Raw genomic sequence first — 27,228 nt, 5'->3', positions numbered from 1 at the left:
TGTATAATTAATTAAATTAAATTATTTCAATTAAATTTTTAAAACAGTGTTTTCTTGATTTAAGGCTGTGTGAAGTAGAATTGTCTTCCAAAATAGACAGTTGGATAACATATTATTTACATTGATAGACAGCTAGATTGTTTCAAAAAAATGGTACACTGTTGAGAGTAAAGCCCAAAATAACATAATGGAAGAAAAACTAACACAAAATATTCTAATTTAAAACTAAACCTTTTCAGTTAATAATCTTGCACCCCCTCAAATGTAGGACAATATCATTACAATAGTCCCATTATTATAAGGTCAAATTCTTAAATAAGGATGGCAGATCTAATTTGGTTTATTTGTTCTGTAATCATACAGTTGTAACATTAGTTCATGTGACTGGATCTGATGTCAAATTCATTATAATGTGGCTCAGAGAGGAGGGACTCAGTGTTCATATGATCTTAGAGTCTGACAGAGACTGCGGTTGAAAGCATTCAGTCTGACTCTTCTCAGAGTGAACACTTGTACAATGGATCCTCATTCAGTCATTCTATTCTCTGCCTTAGCTGGTATGTTAATTGGTTAATTATTATTATATAAATGTAGATTTTTATTGTTAAAAATTAGTTCTATGAAAAACATCTCACAAAAATTACCAATATCCCTCTTCTTTTTCAGCTGCTGTCTTTGGGAATGTCATTAAACCAAAAAAAAAACAGAATTTATTGCTGAGGAAGGTTCAAGTGTTACATTATCCTGTAATTTTTCTGCATCTGGAAGTAATTATTATCTCCACTGGTACCGTCAGTATGGAAGATCAAAACCTGAATTTCTTGTTCTCATCTATATCAATGCAAAACAAGCTGAGGTGTCTAAGATAGATCCAAGATTCTCTGTTAACATTCCAAAAAGTGAACATGTGGATCTGGAGATCTCCTCTGCTGCTGTATCAGACTCTGCTCTGTACTACTGTGCTCTGGCGCCCACAGTGACAGGAAACACATCAGCTCTCTACAAAAACCTGTTACAATGAGAGACAAGAGAGAAACACAGAGACAGAGATGAAGACAGAGAGAAAGAAGCTGTAACTGGCAACTACAGTATTATGAACCAATGAAAAAAAAACAAAAAATTCTTATGTACCAAAATCATAAGGTGGACATTTTCTTTTTATTATAATGCATGAATTTATGTGGTAATGTGGAAGGTTTACATTAAATTACATTTACATTGAATCCCAATGAAGCTGCTCTTTAATACCTGAAATTCAGAAAACTGCCAAATAATAAAAAATCTAAAATGATTCTCATGTGCAATAAATAGTTCAGGTTCATCTATGCCACAAGTTGGCAGTGTTCACACACTTTCACATGGAGATACTGCTATGTTTTATATAACACATCACACTACAACATTATGTTATACATTTATTTTGGGCAAATTCTAAATGACAAAATTTACATATTATTCAGGTTTTCATTACTTAATATTCCCAAGCTAAATATGAGGAATAAATATGAGGATATAATAAATATGAGGAAACTGGCAAAGCAAAAAATATTGGCATCAATATTATTATTATTATTTTTAATATTAATGCTTTTTTGTAGAAACACTACATGGCCTATGCACCATCATCACCACTGTAATGTTTTTGTGCACAGTGAGGAAGCTAAACTGTATTGTTTACATTTTTTTTTATTGCTTTGGCGCAATTTTCACAAGCAATTGGTAAATTTTCAAAACTTTTAGAATTTATATCACAACAGATCACCAAAAGTGCACTTTTTTCAAACATTTCATATATTCAGTTGTATTAGTACAATACACATGATCACAAAATATCATTTTCACTACACAAAAGAAGTGTTTTATCTATATAAATGTTTCATTCACAGAAACTGCCTTTCATAAAGCTATTACTATCAAACTTTCGATTTGCATCTCTTATCATTCAGTTGAATACATTTGTCTATCAATTAATTCAACTGATCTTAATGTTTAATCAATGAATCATTTATTATGTCCATAGATTTTCAACTTGTCTGCTTGTTGTCTGATAATTTACCAATATCCTGTATAGAAGAACAACATGTAATTGTCACAGTTTTATGTAATTTGTAAAAGTAAAATATTGACAGCATACTGTTGTCCTCTCAGAATTAACAGGAGACAACCTGGTGGTGGTCGTGCACGTGTTTTGACTGACCAGCAGGAGTTAGCTGTGGTGAAAATGGTCAGGGCAAGGAATGACATACGGCTGTCTGAAATCAAGCAGGCTACTGAGAACAGCAATGACACCTTTGCCAATGTGCCATCAATTTGCCTTCCAGTTATTGCCCGCCTTTTGAAGAAGCACCAGGTTTCTATGAAACAAATTTACTTGGTGCCTTTTGAGAGAAACTATGCCTGAGTGAAACAACTGGGTTTAGAATATGTTCAGGTATAACACTAGATTGGTGTACTGTATGACATGCAATTTAAAGTACTGACTAACAATGTCAACTATTATTTGTAAAAGAGCTAACCAAATTATTATTATTTTAGAGGGTGATGGAGCTGGATGCTGCTGTGAATCATCACAAGTATATTTATTTTTAAGTATAACACTGAACACCTGATAGCTTTTCTAAATGAGCTGGAGCAGGCCTGTCAGGGTGAAGATGTCATGTTATTGTGTGGGACAATGTCAGTTTCCACCATGCAGAGCTGGTTCGGGAATGGTTTCAGGCACATCCTCGGTTCATGACCCTCTACCTTCCCCCATACTCCCCTTTCCTCAACCCAATTGAGGAATTCTTGTCTACATGGAGGTGGAAGGTGTATGATCGCCATCCTCATGAGCATGTCACCCTTCTTCAAGCCATGGATGAAGCTTGTGGTGATATAACTGCAGAGCAATGTCAAGCCTGGGTTTGTCATGCCAGAAGGTTTTTCCCGCGGTGCCTGAACATTGAAGACATTCACTGTAATGTTGAAAAAAATTTATCAATAAATTGAATAAAAATAAATCACAGGTAGCTACCAAAATCTAAAGGTAGACAAATCATTTAACTAGTATATGAAAAAACTAAATACTGTACAAACAAAATAATTTTTTTTTAAAGTGAACGTATCTTCGTCAAAATAAAGATGAAGTATGTTAAAATCCTACAGGTCTGTCTTGGAATCATATTTGACAAAATCAATTTAGAACATGGTGTAATAAAAAATAAAGTAAAATGAACAATGTAACAAATGTTAAAAATATCTCGCATGATTCTCATGTACAATATATAGTGCATCTTTTGCTTGTTCCAAATAGTTATATCTAAACTTAGCTAGACTATAATTAGAAAGTCATTATTCTTCTAATTTCCATCAGTTAATATTTAATGTTCATGAGAAATAAGAGGAAATACAGTGAAAAAACCCAAGAACATCAAGTATTTAAGCCATGCCTTTATAAAGCAGGAAGTTCCTGTGTGTGTTTCTGACTGATCCGCAGTGACTTTCAGCTCAGAGCACTGAGAGACTCAACAGAGAACTGAACTGAACTGACTGAACATGGACAGATGCTTTATACTGATTCTCATTGTTGGAACAGGTACATCATTTACTGAGCAACTGATGAAACTGAACATTTTTAAAACATAAAACCCCAAATACTAAACGATTTAATTGACTGCCCCCCCCCCCCATAAAAAAGTAAATTGTATTTTTAATTATTTCTTTTTTTCTATTATGTGTTTATTATTATTTTGGTTGTGTGTGCTTATTGTTCACAGGTTTGGTGGCTGGAGACAACATTGAGCCAGATAAAGGGACAGAAAAAACTTCTAAAGAAACAGAAACTGTTATGCTGAGCTGCACATATAGTTCAAGTAGTGAATATGTTGGGCTTTACTGGTACAGACAGTATTCCAACAGAGAACCACAATTCTTATTATACAAAAATGCACGGTCAGCGAGTGGTGAACGCACATCTGATCGTCGGTTTCAATCGACTACATCACGCACATCCACTGAACTCACTATTGGTGGTGTACGTCTGTCAGATTCAGCTCTCTATTATTGTGCTCTAAGAGTAGGAGCCCAGTGATACAAAACATGAGACATGTCGTACAAAAACCTGAAGCTTTTTTCACTTTGAACCAGTCAAGTGAAAACCACAATCAAAACCCCAATCTATCCATCCCCAAATGTAATAAAATATGTGGTCACACCTGTGTAAGACAGAATTAGATATTTGTTGCAAGGCATCAATTGTAAATTAGAAATTTAAGAAAAGTAGCATAAATATGTCCAGATGTCATGTTCCACATGTAAACCACTTTTATATGGTCATGTAATCTCCATTCTCTGGCAGAAACAGAATCACTTTTTAATAATCTCTTAAATGTTAAACCATTTTAAATTCTTTAAAAATTAATAAATTAACTTTCCTTATATTGATTTTTATTACATTCCTGACATTCTGATTCAAATTCCAAATTCAGCTTCCAGTGAGTTGTGACCAATTGAATTAAAATTCATGAATGAGAGCCAGTTAAATTCTGAATTGCTCCCAAAGCTGCTTGCTTTAATTTTATTTAACACAGAAAGTTAACCATATACTGAATATCATGTTGGAAATGTAAAATTAAACAAACCAAAGTGCAAATGTACATTTCTTGAGCTTTTCAAACATAGTATTTATTTTATTAAGTGCAGTGGAAACTGAAAGGCAATTTAAAAAATATAAATAAAAATAAAAAAATAAAAAACTTTTACAGGGTGGACAGATTTACTAAACAAAACATATTTCAAAATCACACATAAAACACATTAATAGCTCAGAGAAAACAAGAGAAGACATTAATAAGCCCTTTTGTTTGGTACTCAGGTGTGAAAAGTAGCTATGACTTGGCTCAGAGAGAAGGGACTCTGTGTTCACAGATCTGACATGATCTAATGTGTCTGACAGAGACTTAGATGAAACAGTTCAGTCTGACTCTTCTCAGAGTGAACACTTGTACAGTGGATCTTCATTCAGTTATTCTGCTCTGTGCCTCAGTATATACATTCATTTTTATGTATCTCTTTTTAAAAAGTGTATTTTTTTTTTTTTTTTTAAGAAAAATCACTAAAGCACTAAATGTACATTTTCTTTTTCAGCTGCTGTCTTTGGAAATGTCATCACACCAAAAGGGACAGTTATGTGCTGAGGACAATTCAGATGTTACGTTATCTTGTAATTATGCCTCTGCAAATTATCCCTACATATGTCAAGTATAAACCAGGCGAGTTTGCAAGTTTACCTAGCATGATGGCTGGTTAGCTTTACTAGTGATTAGCAAGCAAATAATATAATACACATTCATTCATGAATATGAGTGCTATTTTTTAATGTTTAATCTTCAGTGATACTGAACTTGCTCAGCCAGCTGTCTGTCATCATCTTACCCCAAACACTGGAGTGTCCGTGCTCAACTTAACTAGCCATAAGGCAGAGGCGGCGTCTATGCAGGTGAACGAACAATGGTGTAATGATTCAGTTCGACTCCCAAGACAAGACGATGCTCACCCAACTGGCCAATAGGAACGTGGCCCCGCCCATGACACAATTCTCACAGTGAAAGCAAAATCCTGACACGAGAGCAAGAAATTGCATCGAGAGCAAAGAAAAGCGTTTCGAGAGACTTTTTTTTAGTCTCAGATATTATTTTTTTTGCTATTGGTGTGAAAACCTTTTCTCTCAAATATTCTTTTTTCTCTCATGAAATGCTTTTTTGCTATCAGTGTGATAACTTTTTCTCTCAAACTTTTTCTCCCCCAAAACCTTTAATTTCCCCCAATTAAAAAAAAAAAAAATCCAACCCCAATACTTTATGATAAACATATTTGTAGTTTAAAAACTATATTAAAATCAAAATGAATGTACTGTAGCAGTCAATCATACAATCATTATTATATTGATTGCAGCATTTAATGTAATTGAGTGATTTCAGTAAAATTTTGTAATAGTGTTTATTATTATTATTTTTTTAAGGCTGTGTGAAGTAGAACTGTCTTCCAACATAACAACTGGATAACATATTATTTATGCTAAGGCAGATAAATTGTTTCAAATGATGGTACGCTGTTGCGCAAGCCCAAAATAATAGAAATGGAAGAAATGCAGGAACATATTACAATAATCATATTCTCATGAGGTCATATTAAAGAAGGATGACAGATCGAGTTTGGTTAATTCATTAAATTATTTATTTATTGGTAACCATACACATTTAACGTTAGTTCGTTTGACTTGATCAGATGTCAAATTCATTATAATGTGGCTCAGAGAGGAGGGACTCAGTGTTCATATGATCTTAGTGTCTGACAGAGACTGCGGTTGAAAGCATTCAGCTTGACTCTTCTCAAAGTGAACACTTGTACAATGGATCTTGATTCAGTCATTCTGTTCTGTGCATCAGCTGGTATGTTATTTGGTTATTAAATATATATTTTGAGTTATTTTAAAAACATCTCACAAAAATTCACAATTTCTTTTTCAGTTGCTGTCTTTGGGAATGTCATTAAACCAAACAAAACAGATGTTTTTGCTGAGGACGGTTCAAGTGTTACATTATCCTGTAGTTTTACTGACTCTAGCACTACAGATTATCTCCACTGGTACCGTCAGTATGGAAGATCAAAACCTGAATTTATTGTACTCACCTATGACACTGCAAACGATGCTCAGGAGTCTGATGTAGATCCAAGATTCTCTGTAAACATTCCAAAAAGTGAACATGTGGATCTGAAGATCTCCTTTGCTGCTGTATCAGACTCTGCTCTGTACTACTGTGCTCTGGTGCCCACAGTGACAGGAAACACAAGAACACTGTACAAAAACCTGTTACAATAAGAAACAAGAGAGAAATACAAAGTTAGTGAAAGGTATACAAATATGTAATCAATATAATGCACAAATTTTCAAGACATAAAACAAAAAATTGAATTTATCAATTACATCAAGTCCCTATAGAGCCCTTATCAGTCACTCTAGAATATCCTGTCATTCTGAAAAAAATTATTTCAATTGCAATAAGTAGTACTTGCAGTGAACCAGAAGAGGGCAACAGTTGCTCAATATTACATTTGATAATACAGCAGCTTTTGTTGTTACATTATATTATAAGATAATCATTATTATATTGATTGCGTGATTTAATGTAATGATTTCAATATAATTTAGTAATACTGTTTTCTTGATTTAAGGCTGTGTGAAGTAGAATTGTCTTCCAGCATGAACAAATGGATAACATATTATTTACATTGATAGACAGATAGATTGTTTCAAAAAATGGTACACTGCTGAGAGTAAAGGCCAAATTAACATAATGGAAGAAAAACTAACACAAAATATTCTAATTTAAGACAAAAACTTTTCAGTTTATAATCTTGAACCTCTCAAATGTAGGTCAATATCATTACAATAGTCCCATTATTATAAGGTAAAATTCTTAAATAAGGATGGCAGATCTAATTTGGTTTATTTGTTTTGTAATCATACAGTAACATTAGTTCATGTGACTGGATCTGATGTCAAATTCATTATAATGTGGCTCAGAGAGGAGGGACTCAGTGTTCATATGATCTTAGAGTCTGACAGAGACTGCGGTTGAAAGCATTCAGCTTGACTCTTCTCAAAGTGAACACTTGTACAATGGATCTTCATTCATACATTCTATTCTGTGCCTCAGCTGGTATGTTATTTGGTTAATTATTATATACATTTTATTGTTAAAAATTAGTTCCATGAAAAACATCTCACAAAAATTACAAATATCCCTCTTCTTTTTCAGCTGCTGTCTTTGGGAATGTCATTAAACCAAACAAAACAGATGTTTTTGCTGAGGAAGGTTCAAGTGTTACATTATCCTGTAATTTTTCTGCATCTGGAGGGAATGATTATCTCCACTGGTACCGTCAGTATGGAAGATCAAAACCTGAATTTCTTGTTCTCACCTACAGCAAAGCAAAACAAGCTGAGGTGTCTAAGATAGATCCAAAGTTCTCTGTTAACATTCCAAAAAGTGAACATGTGGATCTGGAGATCTCCTCTGCTGCTGTATCAGACTCTGCTCTGTACTACTGTGCTCTGGCGCCCACAGTGACAGGAAACACATCAGCTCTCTACAAAAACCTGTTACAATGAGAGACAAGAAAGAAACACAGAGACAGAGATGAAGACAGAGAGAAAGAATCTGTAACTGGCAACTACAGTATTATGAACCAATGAAAATAAAAAAAAAATTCACAGGCTGTACCAAAATCATATGGTGGACATTTTCTTTTTATTATAATGCATGAATTTGTGTGGCAATGTGTAAGGTTTACATTAAATTACAGTTACATTGAATCCCAATGAAGCTGCTCTTTAATACCTGAAATTCAGAAAACTGCCAAATAATAAAAAATCTAAAATTATTCTCATGTGCAGTAAGTAGTGCAGGTTGATGTTTGCCACAAGTTGGCAGTGTTCACACACTTTCACATGGAGATACTTCACATCACACTACAACATTATGTTATACATTTATTTTGGGCAAATTCTAAATGACAAAATTTACATATTATTCAGGTTTTCATTACTTAATATTCCCAAGCTAAATGTGAGGAATAAATATGATGATATAATACATAGGAGGAAACTGGCAAAGCAAAAAATGTTGGCATCTAATTTTTAATTATTATTATTATTAGTAGTAGTAGTAATGCTTTTTTTGAATTTATTGCTTGTGAAAAACACGCAATTTTTTTTTGTAGAAACACTACATGGCCTATGCATCATCATCACCACTGTAATCTTTTTTGCACATTGAGGAAGCTAAACTGCATCAAAAGGGTTTACAGTTTTTTATTGCTTTGGCATATCTTTCACAAGCAATTGGTAAATTTTCAAAACTCTTAGTACTTATATCACAACAGATCATCAAAAGTGCACTTTTTTTCAAACATTTCAGCATATTTTCATTGTGTTAGTACAATACACATAATCATATTTTTTTCATTGTGTTAGTACAATACACATAATCACAAAATATAATTTTCACTACACAAAATAAGTGTTTTATCTATATAAATGTTTCATTCACAGAAACTGCATTTCATAAAGCTAATAGTATCAAACTTTTGATTTGCATCTCTTATCATTCAGTTGAATATATTTGTCTATCAATTAATTCAACTGATCTTAATGTTTAATCAATTAATCATTTATTATGTCCATAGATTTCAACTTGTTGAAAAGGTCTGCTTGTTGTCTAATAATTTGTAAGTTACAAATTGCTGAAAGATATGCCCGGGTATTTTAGCCTAACTTACAAAGGTCAACTGTCAGCTCAATCATCAGAACTTTTCACCAAGATAACCTATAAGTCTGCTATAGTAACTTCACTATACTTTTACAATATAGTACTCTTACAGTAATGGCATTACTGTATAGAAGAACAACATGTAATTGTCACAATTGTATGTAATTTGTAAAAGTAAAATATTGACAGCATACTGTTGTCCTCTCAGAATTAACAGGAGACAACCTGGTGGTGGTCGTGCACGTGTTTTGACTGACCAGCAGGAGTTAGCTGTGGTGGAAATGGTCAGGGCAAAGAATGACATACGGCTGTCTGAAATCAAGCAGGCTACTGAGAACAGCAATGACACCTTTGCCAATGTGCCGTCAATTAGCCTTCCAGATATTGCCCGCCTTTTGAAGAAGCACCAGTTTTCTATGAAACAAATTTACTTGGTGCCTTTTGAGAGAAACTATGCCTGAGTGAAACAACTGGGTTTAGAATATGTTCAGGTACAACACTAAATTGGTGTACTGTATGACATGCAATTTACAGTACTGACTAACAATGTCAACTATTATTTGTAAAAGAGTTAATAATTATTAATTTAGAGGGTGATGGAGCTGGATGCTGCTGTGAATCATCACAAGTATATTTTTGATGATGAGGCTGGTTTTCAATCTGGCCAAAACCAGATGCCATGGATGTAACCTTACTGGCCATCCAAGTGCCTGGACAACGTGGGGGAAATATCTCAATGTGTGCAGCTATATCTGAAGATGGTGTGGTAGGCTGTAGACCAGTTCGGATCATAGAACACTAAACACCTGATAGCTTTTCTAAATGAGCTTGAGCAGGCCTGTCAGGGTGAAGATGTCATCTATGTTATTGTGTGGGACAATGTCAGTTTCCACCATGCAGAGCTGGTCCGGGAATGGTTTCAGGCACATACCCTCTACCTTCCCCCATACTCCCCTTTCCTCAACCCAGCTGAGGAATTCTTCTCTACATGGAGGTGGAAGGTGTATGATCGCCATCCTCATGAGCATGTCACCCTTCTTCAAGCCATGGATGAAGCTTGTGGTGATATAACTGCAGAGCAATGTCAAGCCTGGATTTGTCATGCCAGAAGGTTTTTCCCGCAGTGCCTGAACACTGAAGACATTCACTGTAATGTTAATAAAAATGTATCAATAAATCAAATAAAAATAAATCACAGGTAGCTACCAAAATCTAAAGGTAGACATATCATTTAATTAGTATATGAAAAAACTAAATACTGTACAAACAAAATTAAAAATTTTAAAGTAAACAAATCTTCAGGCATTATAAAGATAAAGTATGTGAAAAACACAAAAACATTAAGAATTTAAGCCATGCCTTTATAAAGCAGGAAGTTCCTGTGTGTGTTTCTGACTGATCTGCAGTGACTTTCAGCTCAGAGCACTGAGAGACTCAACAGAGAGAACTGAACTGAACTGATTGAACATGGACAGATGCTTAATACTGATTCTCATTGTTGGAACAGGTACATCATTTACTGAGCAACTGATGAAACTGAACATTTTTAAAACATAAAACCCCAAATACTAAACGATTTAATTGACTGTTGAATTGTATTTTCAAAATTATTATTATTATTTTTTCTATTATGTGTTAATTATTATTTTGGTTGTGTGTGCTTATTGTTCACAGGTTTGGTGGCTGGAGACAACATTGAGCCAGATAAAGGGACAGAGAAAACTTCTAAAGAAACAGAAACTGTCAAGCTGAGCTGCTCATATAGTACAAGTAGTGAATATGTTGGGCTTAACTGGTACAGACAGTATCCCAACAGAGAACCACAATTCTTATTATACAAAAATGCACGGTCAGCGAGTGGTGAACGCACATCTGATCTCCGGTTTCAATCAACTACATCACGCACATCCACTGAACTCACTATTGCTGGTGTACGTCTGTCAGATTCAGCTCTCTATTATTGTGCTCTAGAAGCCCAGTGATACAAAACATGAGACATGTCATACAAAAACCTGAAGCTTTTTTCACTTTGAACCAGTAAAGTGAAAACCACAATCAAAACCCCAATCTATCCATCCCCAAATGTAATACAATATGTGGTCACACCTGTGTAAGACAGAATTAGATATTTGTTTGCGAAGCATAAATTGTAAATTAGAAACTTAATCCAGACATAAAATCCCAAATCTGAAACAAAAACAAAACTGCCATCTATTAATCTCCATTCTCTGGCAGAAACAGAATCACTTTTTAATAATCTCTTAAATGTTAAACCACTTTAAATTCTTTAAAAATTAATAAACTAACTTTCATTATATTGATTTTCATTACATTCCTGATATTCCGATTCAAATTCCAATTCAGCTTCCAGTGAGTTGTGACCAATTGAATTAAAATTCATGAATGGGAGCCAGTTTTTAAATTCTGAATTGCTCCCAAAGCTGCTTACTTTAATTTTATTTAACACAGAAAGATAACCATATACCAAATATCATGTTGGGAATGTAAAATTAAACAAACCAAAGTGCAAATGTTAATTTCTTGAGCTTTTCAAACATAGTATTTATTTTATTAAGTGCAGTGGAAACTGAAAGGCAATTAAAAAAATAAAAATAAAAATAAAAAAAATAAAAACTTTTACAGGGTGGACAGATTTACGAAACAAAACATATTTCAAAATCACACATAAAACACATTAATAGCTCAGAGAAAACAAGAGAAGACATTAATAAGCCCTTTCGTTTGGTACTCAGGTGTGAAAAGTAGCTATGACTTGGCTTAGAGAGAAGGGACTCTGTGTTCACAGATCTGACATGATCTAATGTGTCTGACAGAGACTTAGATGAAACAGTTCAGTCTGACTCTTCTCAGAGTGAACACTTGTACAGTGGATCTTCATTCAGTTATTCTGCTCTGTGCCTCAGTATATACAGTACATTCATTTTTATTTATCTCTTTTTAAAAAGGTTTTTAATTTTATATATTTATTTTTAAGAAAAATCACTGAAGCACTAAATGTACATTTTCTTTTTCAGCTGCTGCCTTTGGAAAAGTCATTACACAAAAAGGGACAGTTATGTGCTGAGGAGAATTCAGATGTTACGTTATCTTGTAATTATGCCTCTGCAAATTATCCCTACATATGTCAAGTACTTCTCACATTTTCACTGAACTCTTTATTAAGAGTGTGACTGTGTCAAATTCAGCTCTCAAACAAAATGGTAGAAGGATTGTAACTGTAAAAAATGTACTTTCACTTGCTTTATGACTAAGACATTTAACATCATGTGACTTTATTTCAGCTGTGTAACACTGGCAAGAAACCAAAAGAGGGCAATATCTCTCAGTGTCACACTAACAGAGTGGTTTCCTCCTCAGAGTCCTATATTATTATGAAAGCAAACCTGTCTTATATATTTTGACTTCATTATTTGAAACAGATCATGAGGTGGTCCAGGAATATATTTATATTTGCACTATTCATTCTTGGTATGTATTTTTACACATTTTAAGCTTTTAGATAACTCATTTGTAGCTACTGTTTGTTGACATGGATTTTTTGATACTCATCAAAAATCATAACTACATCAAATATTCAAATAGAATGCAGATCAGAAGACAAAGTTGATCAGCCAGAGAAATACGTGACTGCAGTTGAAGGAAAAGCAGTGACATTATATTGTATATATACAACAACCTCAACACAACCATACTGTACCTCTCCTGGTACATCCAGAGAGCAAATGACCTTAATATAGATACATACTGATGAGAGACAAATATGGAGGAGCAGATAATGATGCTTAATTTCAGGAGAGATTTCACTCTAAACTTTCATCAGATTCAGTTCCACTTACAATCCAGGATGTGCATGACTCTGACTCTGCTGTGTACTACTGTGCTCTGAGGCTCAGAGTGAGAAAACTCAAGTCAAACCACATACAAAAATACAGAGACATAAACATGTATGCGACTGTTTCTTTATGATAAACATATTTGTAGTTTAAAAACTATATTAAAATCAAAATGAATGTACTGTAGCAGTCAAACATACAATCATTATTATATTGATTGCAGGATTTAATGTAATTGAATGATTTCAGTATAATTTTGTAATAGTGTTTATTATTATTTTTTTTTTTAAGGCTGTGTGAAGTAGAACTGTCTTCCAACATAACAACTGGATAACATATTATTTATGCTAAGGCAGATAATTTGTTTCAAATGATGGTACGCTGTTGTGCAAGCCCAAAATAATAGAAACGGAAGAAATGCAGGAACACATTACAATAATCATATTCTCATAAGGTCATATTAAAGAAGGATGACAGATCGAGTTTGGTTAATTCATTCAATTATTTATTTATTGGTAACCATACAGTTGTAACGTTAGTTCATGTGATTGGATCTGATGTCAAATTCATTATAATGTGGCTCAGAGAGGAGGGACTCAGTGTTCATATGATCTTAGAGTCTGACAGAGACTGCGGTTGAAAGCATTCAGCTTGACTCTTCTCAGAGTGAACACTTGTACAATGGATCTTAATTCATACATTCTATTCTGTGCCTTAGCTGGTATGTTATTTGGTTAATTATTATAGAAATGTAGATTTTTATTGTTAAAAAAATTAGTTCTATGAAAAAACTTCACACAAAAATTACCATTATCCCTCTTCTTTTTCAGCTGCTGTCTTTGGGAATGTCATTAAACCAAACAAAACAGATGTTTTTGCTGAGGAAGGTTCAAGCGTTACATTATCCTGTAATTTTTCTGCATCTGGAGGGAATGATAATCTCCACTGGTACCGTCAGTATGGAAGATCAAAACCTGAATTTCTTGTTCTCACCTATATCAATGCAAAAGAAGCTGAGGTGTCTAAGATAGATCCAAGATTCTCTGTAAACATTCCAAAAAGTGAACATGTGGATCTGAAGATCTCCTCTGCTGCTGTATCAGACTCTGCTCTGTACTACTGTGCTCTGGTGCCCACAGTGACAGGAAACACATCAGCTCTCTACAAAAACCTGTTACACTGAGAGACAAAAGAGAAACACAGAGACAGAGATGAAGACAGAGAGAAAGAATCTGTAACTGGCAACTACAGTATTATGAACCAATAAAAAAAATAAAAAAAATCACAGGCTGTACCAAAACCATAAGGTGGACATTTTCTTTTTATTATAATGCATGAATTTGTGTGGCAATGTGGAAGGTTTACATTAAATTACAGTTACATTGAATCCCAAAGAAGCTGCTCTTTAATACCTGAAATTCAGAAAACTGCCAAATAATAAAAAATCTAAAATGATGCAGTAAGTAGTGCAGGCTCATGTGCAGTAAGTAGTGCAGGCTCATGTATGCCACAAGTTGGCAGTGTTCACACACTTTCACATGGAGATACTGCTATGTTTTATGCAACACATCACACTACAACATTATGTTATACATTTATTTTGGGCAAATTCTAAATGACAAAATTTACATATTATTCAGGTTTTCATTACTTAATATTCCCAAGCTAAATGTGAGGAATAAATATGATGATATAATACATACGAGGAAACTGGCAAAGCAAAAAAACATCATCTAATTTTTAATTATTATTATTATTATTATTAGCAGTAGTAGTAGTAGTAGTAATGCTTTTTTTGTAGAAACACTACATGGCCTATGCACCATCATCACCACTGTAATGTTTTGTGCACAGTGAGGAAGCTAAACTGCATCAAAAGGGTTTACAGTTTTTTATTGCTTTGGCACATTTTTCACAAGCAATTGGTAAACATAAATAAATATTAGTACAAAAAACAAAAAATATCATCAAAATTTCACTATACACAAACATTTATTTACATAACTAATTGTGTTAGTACAATACACATAATCACAAAATATTTTCACTACACAAAATAAGTGTTTCATCTATATAAATGTTTCATTCACAGAAACTGCCTTTCATAAAGCTATTACTATCAAACTTTCGATTTGCATCTCTTATCATTCAGTTGAATACATTTGTCTATCAATTAATTCCACTGATCTTAATGTTTAATCAATGAATCATTTATTATGTCCATAGATTTCAACTTGTCTGCTTGTTGTCTGATAATTTGTAAGTTACAAATAGCTGAAAGAGCTGCCCGATATTTTAGCCTAACTTACAAAGGTCAACTTTCAGCTCAATCATCAGAACTTTTCACCAAGATAACCGGTAAGTCTGCTATAGTAACTTCACTATACTTTTACATATTCCCCTTTCCTCAACCCAATTGAGGAATTCTTCTCTACATGGAGGTGGAAGGTTTATGATCGCCATCCCCATGAGCATGTCACCCTTCTTCAAGCCATGGATGAAGCTTGTGGTGATATAACTGCAGAGCAGTCTCAAGCCTGGATTTGTCATGCCAGAAGGTTTTTCCCGCGGTGCCTGAACAATGAAGACATTCACTGTAATGTTGATAAAAATGTATCAATAAATCAAATAAAAATAAATCACAGGTAGCTACCAAAATCTAAATGTAGTCAAATCATTTAACTAGTATATGAAAAAACTAAATACAAACAAAATTTAAATTTTTAAAGTAAACGAATCTTCAGGCAGTATAAAGATGAAGTATGTTAAAATCCTACAAGTCTGTCTTGGAATCATATTTGACAAATCAGTTTAGAACATGGTGTAATAAAAAATAAAAGTAAAATAAACAATGTAACAAATGTTAAAATATCTTGCATGATTCTCATATATAATATATAGTGCATCTTTTGCTTGTTCCAAATAGTTATATATAAACTTAGCTAGACTATAATTAGAAAGTCATTATTATTATTATAATTATTTCAGTGTTCATGAGAAATAAGAGGAAATACAGCGAAAAACACAAGAACATCAAGAATTTAAGCCATGCCTTTATAAAGCAGGAAGTTCCTGTGTGTGTTTCTGACTTATCTGCAGTGACTTTCAGCTCAGAGCACTGAGAGACTCAACAGAGAACGGAACTGAACTGATTGAACATGGACAGACGCTTTATACTGATTCTCATCGTGGGAACAGGTACATTATTTACTGAGCAACTGATGAAACTGAACATTTTTAAAACATAAAACCCCAAATACTAAACGATTTAATTGACTGCCCCCCCCCCCATAAAAAAGTATTTTTTTTTTTTTTTTTTTCTATTATGTGTGTATTATTATTTTGGTTGTGTGTGCTTATTGTTCACAGGTTTGGTGGCTGGAGACAGTATTGAACCAGATAAAGGGACAGAAAAAACTTCTAAAGAAACAGAAACTGTCAAGCTGAGCTGCACATATAGTTCAAGTAGTGAATATGTTGGGCTTTACTGGTACAGACAGTATCCCAACAGAGAACCACAATTCTTATTATACAAAAATGCACGGTCAGCGAGTGGTGAACGCACATCTGATCGTCGGTTTCAATCGACTACATCACACACATCCACTGAACTCACTATTGCTGATGTACGTCTGTCAGATTCAGCTCTCTATTACTGTGCTCTAAGAGTAGGAGCCCAGTGATACAAAACATGAGACATGTCGTACAAAAACCTGAAGCTTTTTTCACTTTGAACCAGTCAAGTGAAAACACAATCAAAACCCCAATCTATCCATCCCCAAATGTAATAAAATATGTGGTCACACCTGTGTAAGACAGAATTAGATATTTGTTGCAAGGCATCAATTGTGAATTAGAAACTTAAGAAAAGTAGCATAAATATGTCCAGATGTCATGTTCCACATGTAAACTACTTTTATATGGTCATGTAATCGTCATTCTCTGGCAGAAACAGAATCACTTTTTAATAATCTCTTAAATGTTAAACCATTTTAAATTCTTTAAAAATTAATAAATTAACTTTCCTTATATTGATTTTTATTACATTCCTGACATTCTGATTCAAATTCCAATTCAGCTTCCAGTGAGTTGTGACCAATTGAATGTGGACAGGGTGGACAGATTTACTTAACAAAACATATTTCAAAATCACACACAAAACACATTACAGTTTTTCTCAATCGTTTTGGTACATTTCTCCAAACTCAGGTAACAGCTCTCAAAACAGTTAACACAGTGATCAGTACACTTTGTAATTGTCCTAAACAGATAGTAAATTCTCCTTCATTTCATACAAATCACAAATCAAAACCATAATTTTCTCAAAACACTGTGCACAAAAATCCCAAATTTTATCACAGCAGTTCATACAGCCAACCAAATCTTTAATATATCAGGAAAAACATTTGTTACTTTTTCATTGTTCTTCACAAAGATCACAAGCATTTTTGTACCATTTTCAAAACACAACAAACAAAACTCTGTGAATTGTAAAATAGTCAGTTGCACACCTTGTGTCTTTAATTAACGCCAAATTGTTATCTGATGAGTTAGTAATCCACTCAACACAGAAAAAGCCAATTTCCTAATTGTTCACATAGCTGTCTTACGTAATTACAACAACTACAAAAGGGGAAGAGAAGAAGAACAAAGAAGACAAATGAGGAGATACAGTAAGACAAAAAAAAAAGAAGTATGAGCAGTGGAAACAGAAGAGGTTTAAGAGTGAGAGGTGGTGGCCAGGGTAGAAGGAGAAGAGGAAGAGGAAGAGGAGATAGAGAAAGAGAAAGAAGAGCTGAAGATGTAGGAGGAAGAGCTGAAGATGTAGGAGGAAGAGCGAGAAGAGCTGAGGGTGTAGGAAGAGGAGAAGAGATTGAAGAGATGGATAGATTGGAGGGCAATGGTATAGTGGAAAGAGAAAATATAAGAAGAGGTGGACAGGGAGGAAGAGGAGGCCAAGGTGTAAGAGGAGGGAGGAGAGGTAAAATGAGGGTAGGGTACACACGTGTTTCAAATGAAATCAGAGCCACACTTATTGACCATGTCATAAATCATGGTCTCTCACTGAGAGAAGCTGGCCAGAGAGTTCAGCCCAATATAAACAGATCCACAGTGGCTTCAATTATCCGTACATTTCAGAGGGAAAAACGGTAAGAAACTATATCATTCTACTTTTATAATGAGAGTTCATGTAGTCTTGTTTGACACAGGTCTAGATCTCTGCAGTAAATGTTCCTGCTTGTCCAAACCTTTTTCAGAAATGAAGTTAGAGAACATTTAGGTGGACGAACAAGACTTTTTTTCAGTTGAACAAGAGCATGTCATTGTTGACATGGTGGTCCAGAACAACACCCTCCGCCTCAAAGAAATTCAGCAAAGAATAACACAGGACAATCAACTGTTCCACAATATCCACCAATGCAGTCTCTCCACAACTGACCGTGTTCTAAGAAGAAATGCTATCCGAATGAAGCAAGTATACAAAGTGCCCTTTGAGAGGAACTTTGTGAGAGTGAAGGAGTTGCGATTCCAGTTTGTTCAAGTATGTGCAATCCAATTACTGCAATTTTACTGTCAACTCAAAGATATATTTTTCCTGAATTTTAAGTATGTGTCCATAAACTATTCCATGCCACTATATGTGAAAAGATTTAGGCATATCTATGTATACTGCTGCTTCAAAGTGTGAACTCAAACTTCAGCAACAATTTTACAGTAGTATTGACTGCAATCAGAGCCATTACTGTAAAACACAAATTTACTATATTTTACCTTGTGTTCTTTTTACTCTTGAGAATCTTGGAGTTAGATAGCAGTGCAACTCATTATTAGTACCTGTATATTGATGAAGCAGGCTTCAATCTTCAAAAAAAAAAGAAGAGGGAGAAATGTGATTGGCCATGCTACAGTCAATGTCCCTGGACAACGAGGAGGCAACATCACTCTCTGTGCAGCAATTTCTACAACTGGTGTTGTGGCACACAATGCTGTCTTGGGACCATACAACACAGCAAGGCTCCTACATTTTTTAAACCTCCTCAATGAAATCCTCTTTCCGCAGGGTGATCAGGAGCAAATTGTGTGGAATTTTGTAGATGTTTGGGACAATGTCCAATTCCACTGTTCAGTACTAGTACGAGAGTGTTTTGAGAATCACCCACATTTCAGGATGGTGTTCCTTGCACCATTTTCTCCTTTCCTGAATCCAGTTGAGGAATTCTTCTACTCTTGGAGATGGAAAGTACATGATCGCAACCCTTACAACCAAGTAAGTCTTCTTCAAGCGATGGAAGAGCCCTGTGGAGATATTGGGGCACAAGCATGTCAAGGACAGATACAGCATTCAAGGAGTTTTTTTCCCACGATGCATGACTCGTGAAAATATTTTCTGTGATGTTGATGAAATTCTCTGGCCAGATGTAATTGAGAGGCATGATCAATAAAATAATTGATTCAATGAATGCAGTACATTTATCACTTTATTTTTTTTATTTACCTATGTACTTATTTGCATTATATATATATATATATATATATATATATATATATATATTTGTGTGTGGGGTGAAAACTCATTGTTATACACCTGAACTCCTCATTAAAGAACTTAATGAAAAACATGTATTTTCATTTATTTCTTTGTGTATCTTCAGCTGAATTTGTTATAAAATCAACAAAATACACTTTTAGTTTTGATGTTAATATTGAATTTTAATAAATGCATTACTAGAATAAAATGCTGTGTTTCATTGTGCAGTGAATACTTAACGGTTTCGCCAGCATAAGAGTGTGTTTAGTTTGCTGTGTTAACTGTTTTGAGAGCTGTTACCTGAGTTTGGAGAAATGTACCAAATCGATTGAGAAAAACTGTAATAGCTCAGAATACAAGAGAAGACATTAATAAGCCCTTTCGTTTGGTACCCAGGTGTGAAATGTAGCTATGACTTGGCTCAGAGAGGAGGGACTCTGTGTTCACAGATCTGACATGATCTAATGTGTCTGACAGAGACTTAGATGAAACAGTTCAGTCTGACTCTTCTCAGAGTGAACACTTGTACAGTGGATCTTCATTCATTCATTATTCTGCTCTGTGCCTCAGTATATACATTCATTTTTATTTATCTCTTTTTAAAAAGGTTGTTTTTTTTTTTTTTTTTTTTTTTTTTTTTAAAAAAATCCTGAAGCACTAAATGTACATTTTCTTTTTTCAGCTGCTGTCTTTGGAAATGTCATGACACCAAAAAGGACAGTTATGTGCTGAGGAGAATTCAGATGTTACGTTATCTTGTAATTATGCGTCTGCAAATTATCTCTACATATGTCAAGTACTTCTCACATTTTCACTGAACTCTTTATTAAGAGTGTGACTGTGGCAAATTCAGCTCTCCATTACTGTGCTTTAAGAGTTGAAGCCCAGTGATACAAAACATGCAACAAGTCATACAAAAACTACAAGCCATTTTCACTTTAAAGCTTTTATTATTAGATACTGTAATAACTGCAAACACCTGTGTGAGGTTGAGGGAAGAAATGTTTTACAAAAGGAATAAAAAGGCAAACAAATGGTAGAAGGATTGTAACTGTAAAAAATGTACTTTCACTTGCTTTATGATTAAGACATTTAACATCATGTGACTTTATTTCAGCTGTGTAACACTGGCAAGAAACCAAAAGAGGGCAATATCTCTCAGTATCACACTAACAGAGTGGTTTCCTCCTCAGAGTCCTATATTATTATGAAAGCAAACCTGTCTTATATATTTTGACTTCATTGTTTGAAACAGATCATTAAGTGGTCCAGGAATATATTTCTATTTGCACTATTCATTCTTGGTATGTATTTCCACACATTTTAAGCAGTTAGATAACTCATTTGTAGCTATACTGTTTGTTGACATGGATTTTTTGATACTCATCAAAAACCATAACTACATCAAATATTCAAATAGAATGCAGATCAGAAGACAAAGTTGATCAGCCAGAGAAATACGTGACTGCAGTTGAAGGAAAATCAGTGACATTATATTGTACATATACAACAACCTCAACACAACCATACTGTACCTCTTCTGGTACATCCAGAGAGCAAATGACCTTCCTCTAGATACATACTGATGAGAGACAAATATGGAGGAGCAGATAATGATGCTCAGTTTCAGGAGAGATTTCACTCTAAACTATCGTCAGATTCAGTTCCACTTACAATCCAGGATGTGCGTGTGTCTGACTCTACTGTGTACTACTGTGCTCTGAGGCTCAGAGTGAGAAAACTCAAGTCAAACCACATACAAAAATACAGAGACATAAACATGTATGCAACTGTTTCTTTATGATAAACATATCTGTAGTTTAAAAACTATATTAAAATCAAAATGTATGTACTGTAGCAGTCAAACATACAATCATTATTATATTGATTGCATGATTTAATGTAATGAATGATTTCAGTATAATTTTGTAATAGTGTTTTTAATTATTATTTAAGGCTGTGTGAAGTAGAACTGTTTTCCAACATAACAACTGGATAACATAATATTTATGCTAAGGCAGATAAATTGTTTCAAATGATGGTGGTACGCTGTTGTGCATGCCCAAAATAATAAAAATGGAAGAAATGCAGGAACATATAACAATAATCATATTCTCATAAGGTCATATTAAAGAAGGATGACAGATCGAGTTTGGTTAATTCATTGAATTATTTATTAATTGGTAACCATGCACATTTAACGTTAGTTCATGTGACTTGATCAGATGTCAAATTCATTATAATGTGGCTCAGAGAGGAGGGACTCAGTGTTCATATGATCTTAGTGTCTGACAGAGACTGCGTTTGAAAGCATTCAGCTTGACTCTTCTCAGAGTGAACACTTGTACAATGGATCTTCATTCAGTCATTCTATTCTGTGCCTCAGCTGGTATGTTATTTGGTTAATTATTATAGAAATGTAGATTTTTATTGTTAAAAATAAGTTCTATGAAAAACATCTCACAAAAATGACCAATATCCCTCTTCTTTTTCAGCTGTTGTCTTAGGGAATGTCATTAAACCAAACAAAACATATGTTTTTGTTGAGGAAGGTTCAAGTGTTACATTATCCTGTAATTTTTCTGCATCCGGAGGTTCAGATTATCTCCACTGGTACCGTCAGTATGGAAGATCAAAACCTGAATTTCTTGTACTCACCCACAGCAAAGCAAAAGGAACTGAGGTGTCTAAGATAGATCCAAGATTCTCTGTTAACATTCCAAAAAGTGAACATGTGGATCTGAAGATCTCCTCTGCTGCTGTATCAGACTCTGCTCTGTACTACTGTGCTCTGGTGCCCACAGTGACAGGAAACACATCAGCTCTCTACAAAAACTTGTTACAGTAAGAGACAAGAGAGAAACACAGAGACAGAGATAAAGACAGAGAGAAAGAAGCTGTAAGTGTTTTATACTGTGTAGTGTACTATATAAAGTATTATGTATGTCAGAAAAATAATAGAACCAATGAAAATAAATCACAGGTAGCTACCAAAATCTAAAGGTAGACAAATCATTTAACTAGTATATAAAAAAAAAAAAAAAAAAAAAAAAAATGAATACAAACAAAAATTAACATTTTAAAGTGAAAAAATCTTCGGCAATATAAAGTATGTTAAAATCCTACAGGTCTGTTGTACAATCATATTTGACAAATCAATTTAAAACATGGTGTAATAAAAAATAAAATAAACAGTCAATGTAATAAATGTTAAAATATTTTGCATGATTCTCATGTGTAATACATAGTGCATCTTTTGCTTGTTCCAAATTAAAGTACATATTACAGTATAGTACAGTAAATTATAGTATAGTATATATATACATAGCTAGACTATAATTAGAAAGTATTTTTTCTTCTAATTTCCATCGGTTAATATTTCCATGTTCAAGAGAAATGAGAGGAAACTACAGTGAAAAATGCAAGAACATCAAGAATTTAAGCCATGCCTTTATGTTGCAGGAAGTTCCTGTGTGTGTTTCTGACTGATCTGCAGTGACTTTCAGCTCAGAGCACTGAGAGCCTCAACAGAGAACTGAACTGATCTGACTGAACATGGACAGATGCTTTATATTGGTTCTCATTGTGGGAACAGGTACATTATTTGCTGAACAGCTGATGAAACCGAACAGTTTTAAAAGATAAAACCCCAAAAGCTTTTTCCATAAAAGAAGTAAATTGTATTTGCAAAATTCTTTTGTTTATTTTTTTATTATGTGTTTATTATTATTTTGGTTGTATGTGCTTATTGTTCACAGGTTTGGTGGCTGGAGACAGTATTGGACCAGATAAAGGGACAGAGAAAACTTGTAAAGAAACAGAAACTGTCAAGCTGAGCTGCTCATATAGTACAAGTTATGAAAATGTTTGGCTTTACTGGTACAGACAGTATCCCAACACAGAACCACAATTCTTATTATACAAAGCTGCACGGTCAGCGAGTGGTGAACGCACATCTGATCGTCGGTTTCAATCGGCTACATCACGCACATCCACTGAACTCACTATTGCTGATGTACGTCTCTCAGATTCAGCTCTCTATTATTGTGCTCTAAGAGTAGCAGCCCAGTGATACAAAACATGAGACATGTCATACAAAAACCTGAAGCTTTTTTCACTTTGAAAATATCTAGTGAAAACCACAATCAAAACCACAATCTATATAGCCCCAAATGTAATAAAATATGTGGTCACTCCTGTGTAAGACAGAATTAGATATTTGTTGCAAGGCATCAATTGTAAATTAGAAACTTAAGAAAAGTAGCATTAATATGTCCAGACTACTTTTATATGGTCATGTAATCTCCATTCTCTGGCAGAAACAGAATCACTTTTATAATAATCTCTTAAATGTAAAACCACTTTGAATTCTTTTATAATTAATAAACTAACTTTCATTATATTGATTTTCATTACATTCCTGACATTCTGATTCAAATTCCAATTCAGCTTCCAGTGAGTTGTGACCAATTAAATTTAAATTCATGAATGGGAGCCAATTTTTTAAATTCTGAATTGTGCCCAAAGCTGCATGATTAAAATTTTTTTAACACAGAAAGTTAACCATATACTGAATATCATGTTGGGAATGTAAAATTAAACAAACCAAAGTGCAAATGTACATTTCTTGAACTCTTCAAACATAGTATTTATTTTATTAAGTGCAGTGGAAACTGAAAGACAATAAAAAACAAAAAACAAAAGAATATATATATATATATACACACACACACACTTTTCCAGGGTGAACAGATTTATTACACAAAACATATTTAAAAATAACAAATAAAACACATTAATATCACAGAGAAAACAAAAGACATTAATAAGCCCTTTCATTTGGTACCCAGGTGTGAAAAGTAGCTATGACATGGCTCAGAGAGAAGGGACTCTGTGTTCACAGATCTGACATGATCTAATGTGTCTGACAGAGACTTATATGAAACAATTCAGTCTGACTCTTCTCAGAGTGAACACTTGTACAGTGGATCTTCATTCTTTTGTACTTTTGTCCTGTGGTGTGCCACAAGGTTCTGTGCTGGGCCCTTTGTTGTTTAACTTGTATATGCTTCCCCTTGGACAGATTATTAATAGTTTTAAAATAATATCTTATCATTTATATGCAGATGACATTCAGTTATTTATGTCGTTTAGACCTGATAGTCTAGATAAACTGTCAGTTCTACAGGAGTGTTTAGTCTCCATTAATAAATGGATGGCAAACAATTTTTTTGCAACTTAATAAGGATAAAACTGAAATGATGATCTCTGCTCCTGACAATATTATACCTAGGATTAAGCAGGTTTGGGGGGTTTCAGCCACTTCAGATTGTAGGTGAAATAAGAAATCTAGGTGTCTTTCTGGATAGAGCCATATGTTTTTAACAGTCATATAAAGTCTGTAGTTCGCTCATGTTTTTTTTCCATCTTAGGAACATTGCTCAGATTAGATCGGTGGTCTAAAGAAAAGAGATGGAGATGCTTGTTCATGCCTTCATCTCGTCACGTTTGGACTATTACAATGTTCTGTATACTTGTTTGAATAAGTCTTCTATGGAGCGACTACAAGTTGTACAAAATGCAGCTGCAAGGCTGTTGACTGGTACCAGTAAGTGGTCTCATATAAGACCAGTTCTCAAGGACCTTCATTGGCTCTCAGTTGAATTCAGAGTGCAGTTTAAAATTTTAGTTATCACTTATAGAGCCTTGCATGGTCAGGCACCTCTCTATATTCAGGATCTTTTACATAAACATTCACCGGGTCGGCTCTTACGGTCTTCTGGTCTGGACCTTTTAATTGTCCCTAGAACACGTCTTAAGACTAAAGGTGATCGTGCTTTTTGTACTGTGGCACCGAGGCTTTGGAACTCACTTCCATTAGCACTGAGAACTATGGGTTCGGTCAATTCTTTTAAAAAACACCTGAAGACGCATCTTTTTGAACTCGCTTTTATATAACAGCAGTGGTTTATTTGTCTTTTCATGTTTGTGAAGAGTGTTTCTGTGTGTTGTGTTATGGTAGATTTATTGTATGCATGTTTGATCCTTTTTATTAACAGATTGTAAAGCACTTTGTGACTTCTTGTCTGTGAAAGGTGCTATATAAATAAATTTTACTTACTTACTTACTTACATTCATTCATTATTCTGCTCTGTGCCTCAGTATATACATTTGTTTATATTTATCTCTTTTTAATAAAGGTTTTTTTTTTAAAGGAAAATCACTAAAGCACTAAATGTACATTTTCTCTTTCAGCTGCTTTCTTTGGAAATGTCATCACACCAAAAGGGACAGTTATGTGCTGAGGACAATTCAGATGTTACGTTATCTTGTCATTATGCCTCTGCAAATTATCTCTACATATGTCAAGTAATTCTAGCACTTCTTCCAACATAAACCCCTGGATAAAATATGCTTTATGTTTAGGCAGATAAATTGTTTCAAATGATGGTACGCTGTTGTGTATAATTGTGCGTCAAACCCATAATAACATTCAAGATGTGACTGTAATGGAAGAAATGGAAGAAATGCAGGAACATATTACAATAATCCTATTCTCATAAGGTCATATTCCTAAATAAGGATGACAGATCAAGTTTGGTTAATTAGTTCATTTATTTATTTATTGGTAACCATACACTTTTAACATTAGTTCATGTGACTGGATCTGATGTCAAATTTATTATAATGTGGCTCAGAGAGGAGGGACTCATATGATCTTAGTTTCTGACAGAGACTGCGTTTGAAAGCATTCAACTCTTCTTAGAGTGAACACTTGTACAATGGATCTTCATTCAGTTATTCTGTTCTGTGCCTCAGCTGGTATGTTATTTGGTTATTAAATATATTTTTTGTTGTTGAAAATGAGTTATATTAAAAACATCTCAGAAAAATTCACAACTTCTTTTTCAGCTGCTGTCTTTGGGAATGTCATTAAACCAAACAAAACAGATGTTTTTGCTGAGGAGGGTTCAAGTGTTACATTGTCCTATCCACAATATTAATCTAATGAAAAAAATGATCAAAACATGAAACAAATATTCTAAAGTCTAAGATTCTAAAGTAAGTCAAAAGGCCAGGTTTTTTTCAGTATGCAAATTTGTGTGGCATTATGAAACGTGAATTGTAGTAAATCCAAACAATACAGTCCTTTAATTGACCACTCACTTTATAATATTCTACCATTCAGAAAATAAAATACTTTATTTGCATGAATGTGTATGAGATTGCAGAATTTCAGTTATGCCATACTTGCAGTGAACCAGAAGAGGGCAGTAGGTGTTCAATATTTCACTTGAGAATACAGCTTTTATATTTCTCCACAAGCTCCTCCTTGGATCGTCACCATAGTACCAGAAGCAAGACTCTTATATTTACTGATTTTTCTTCAACATAGACAGTCATGTCACACAGGTTGAGGAATATATTTCTCTTCACATTATTCATTCTTGGTATGAATTCTCATTTAATACAGCTGTATATTCATGTAAATTGATTATATGTTGTATTGTACATTAAATATTCTTAAATCTT

At 34.0% G+C, this 27,228-nt stretch overlaps 1 gene segment (V, D, J or C); it reads left to right on the top strand.

Annotated features, from left to right (window-relative positions):
• Window positions 1-7,605: 7,605 nt before the first annotated feature.
• On the top strand, window positions 7,606-8,245 carry LOC109110374. The segment is given in 2 exon segments: window positions 7,606-7,700; window positions 7,800-8,245. Coding segments are annotated over 2 exon segments (393 nt in total).
• Window positions 8,246-27,228: the final 18,983 nt, after the last annotated feature.

Source organism: Cyprinus carpio, chromosome B2, assembly GCF_018340385.1.
Source record: "Cyprinus carpio isolate SPL01 chromosome B2, ASM1834038v1, whole genome shotgun sequence".
NCBI classification, from domain to species: Eukaryota; Metazoa; Chordata; class Actinopteri; order Cypriniformes; family Cyprinidae; genus Cyprinus; species Cyprinus carpio.
This window is presented reverse-complemented; position numbering and strand designations above follow the sequence as displayed.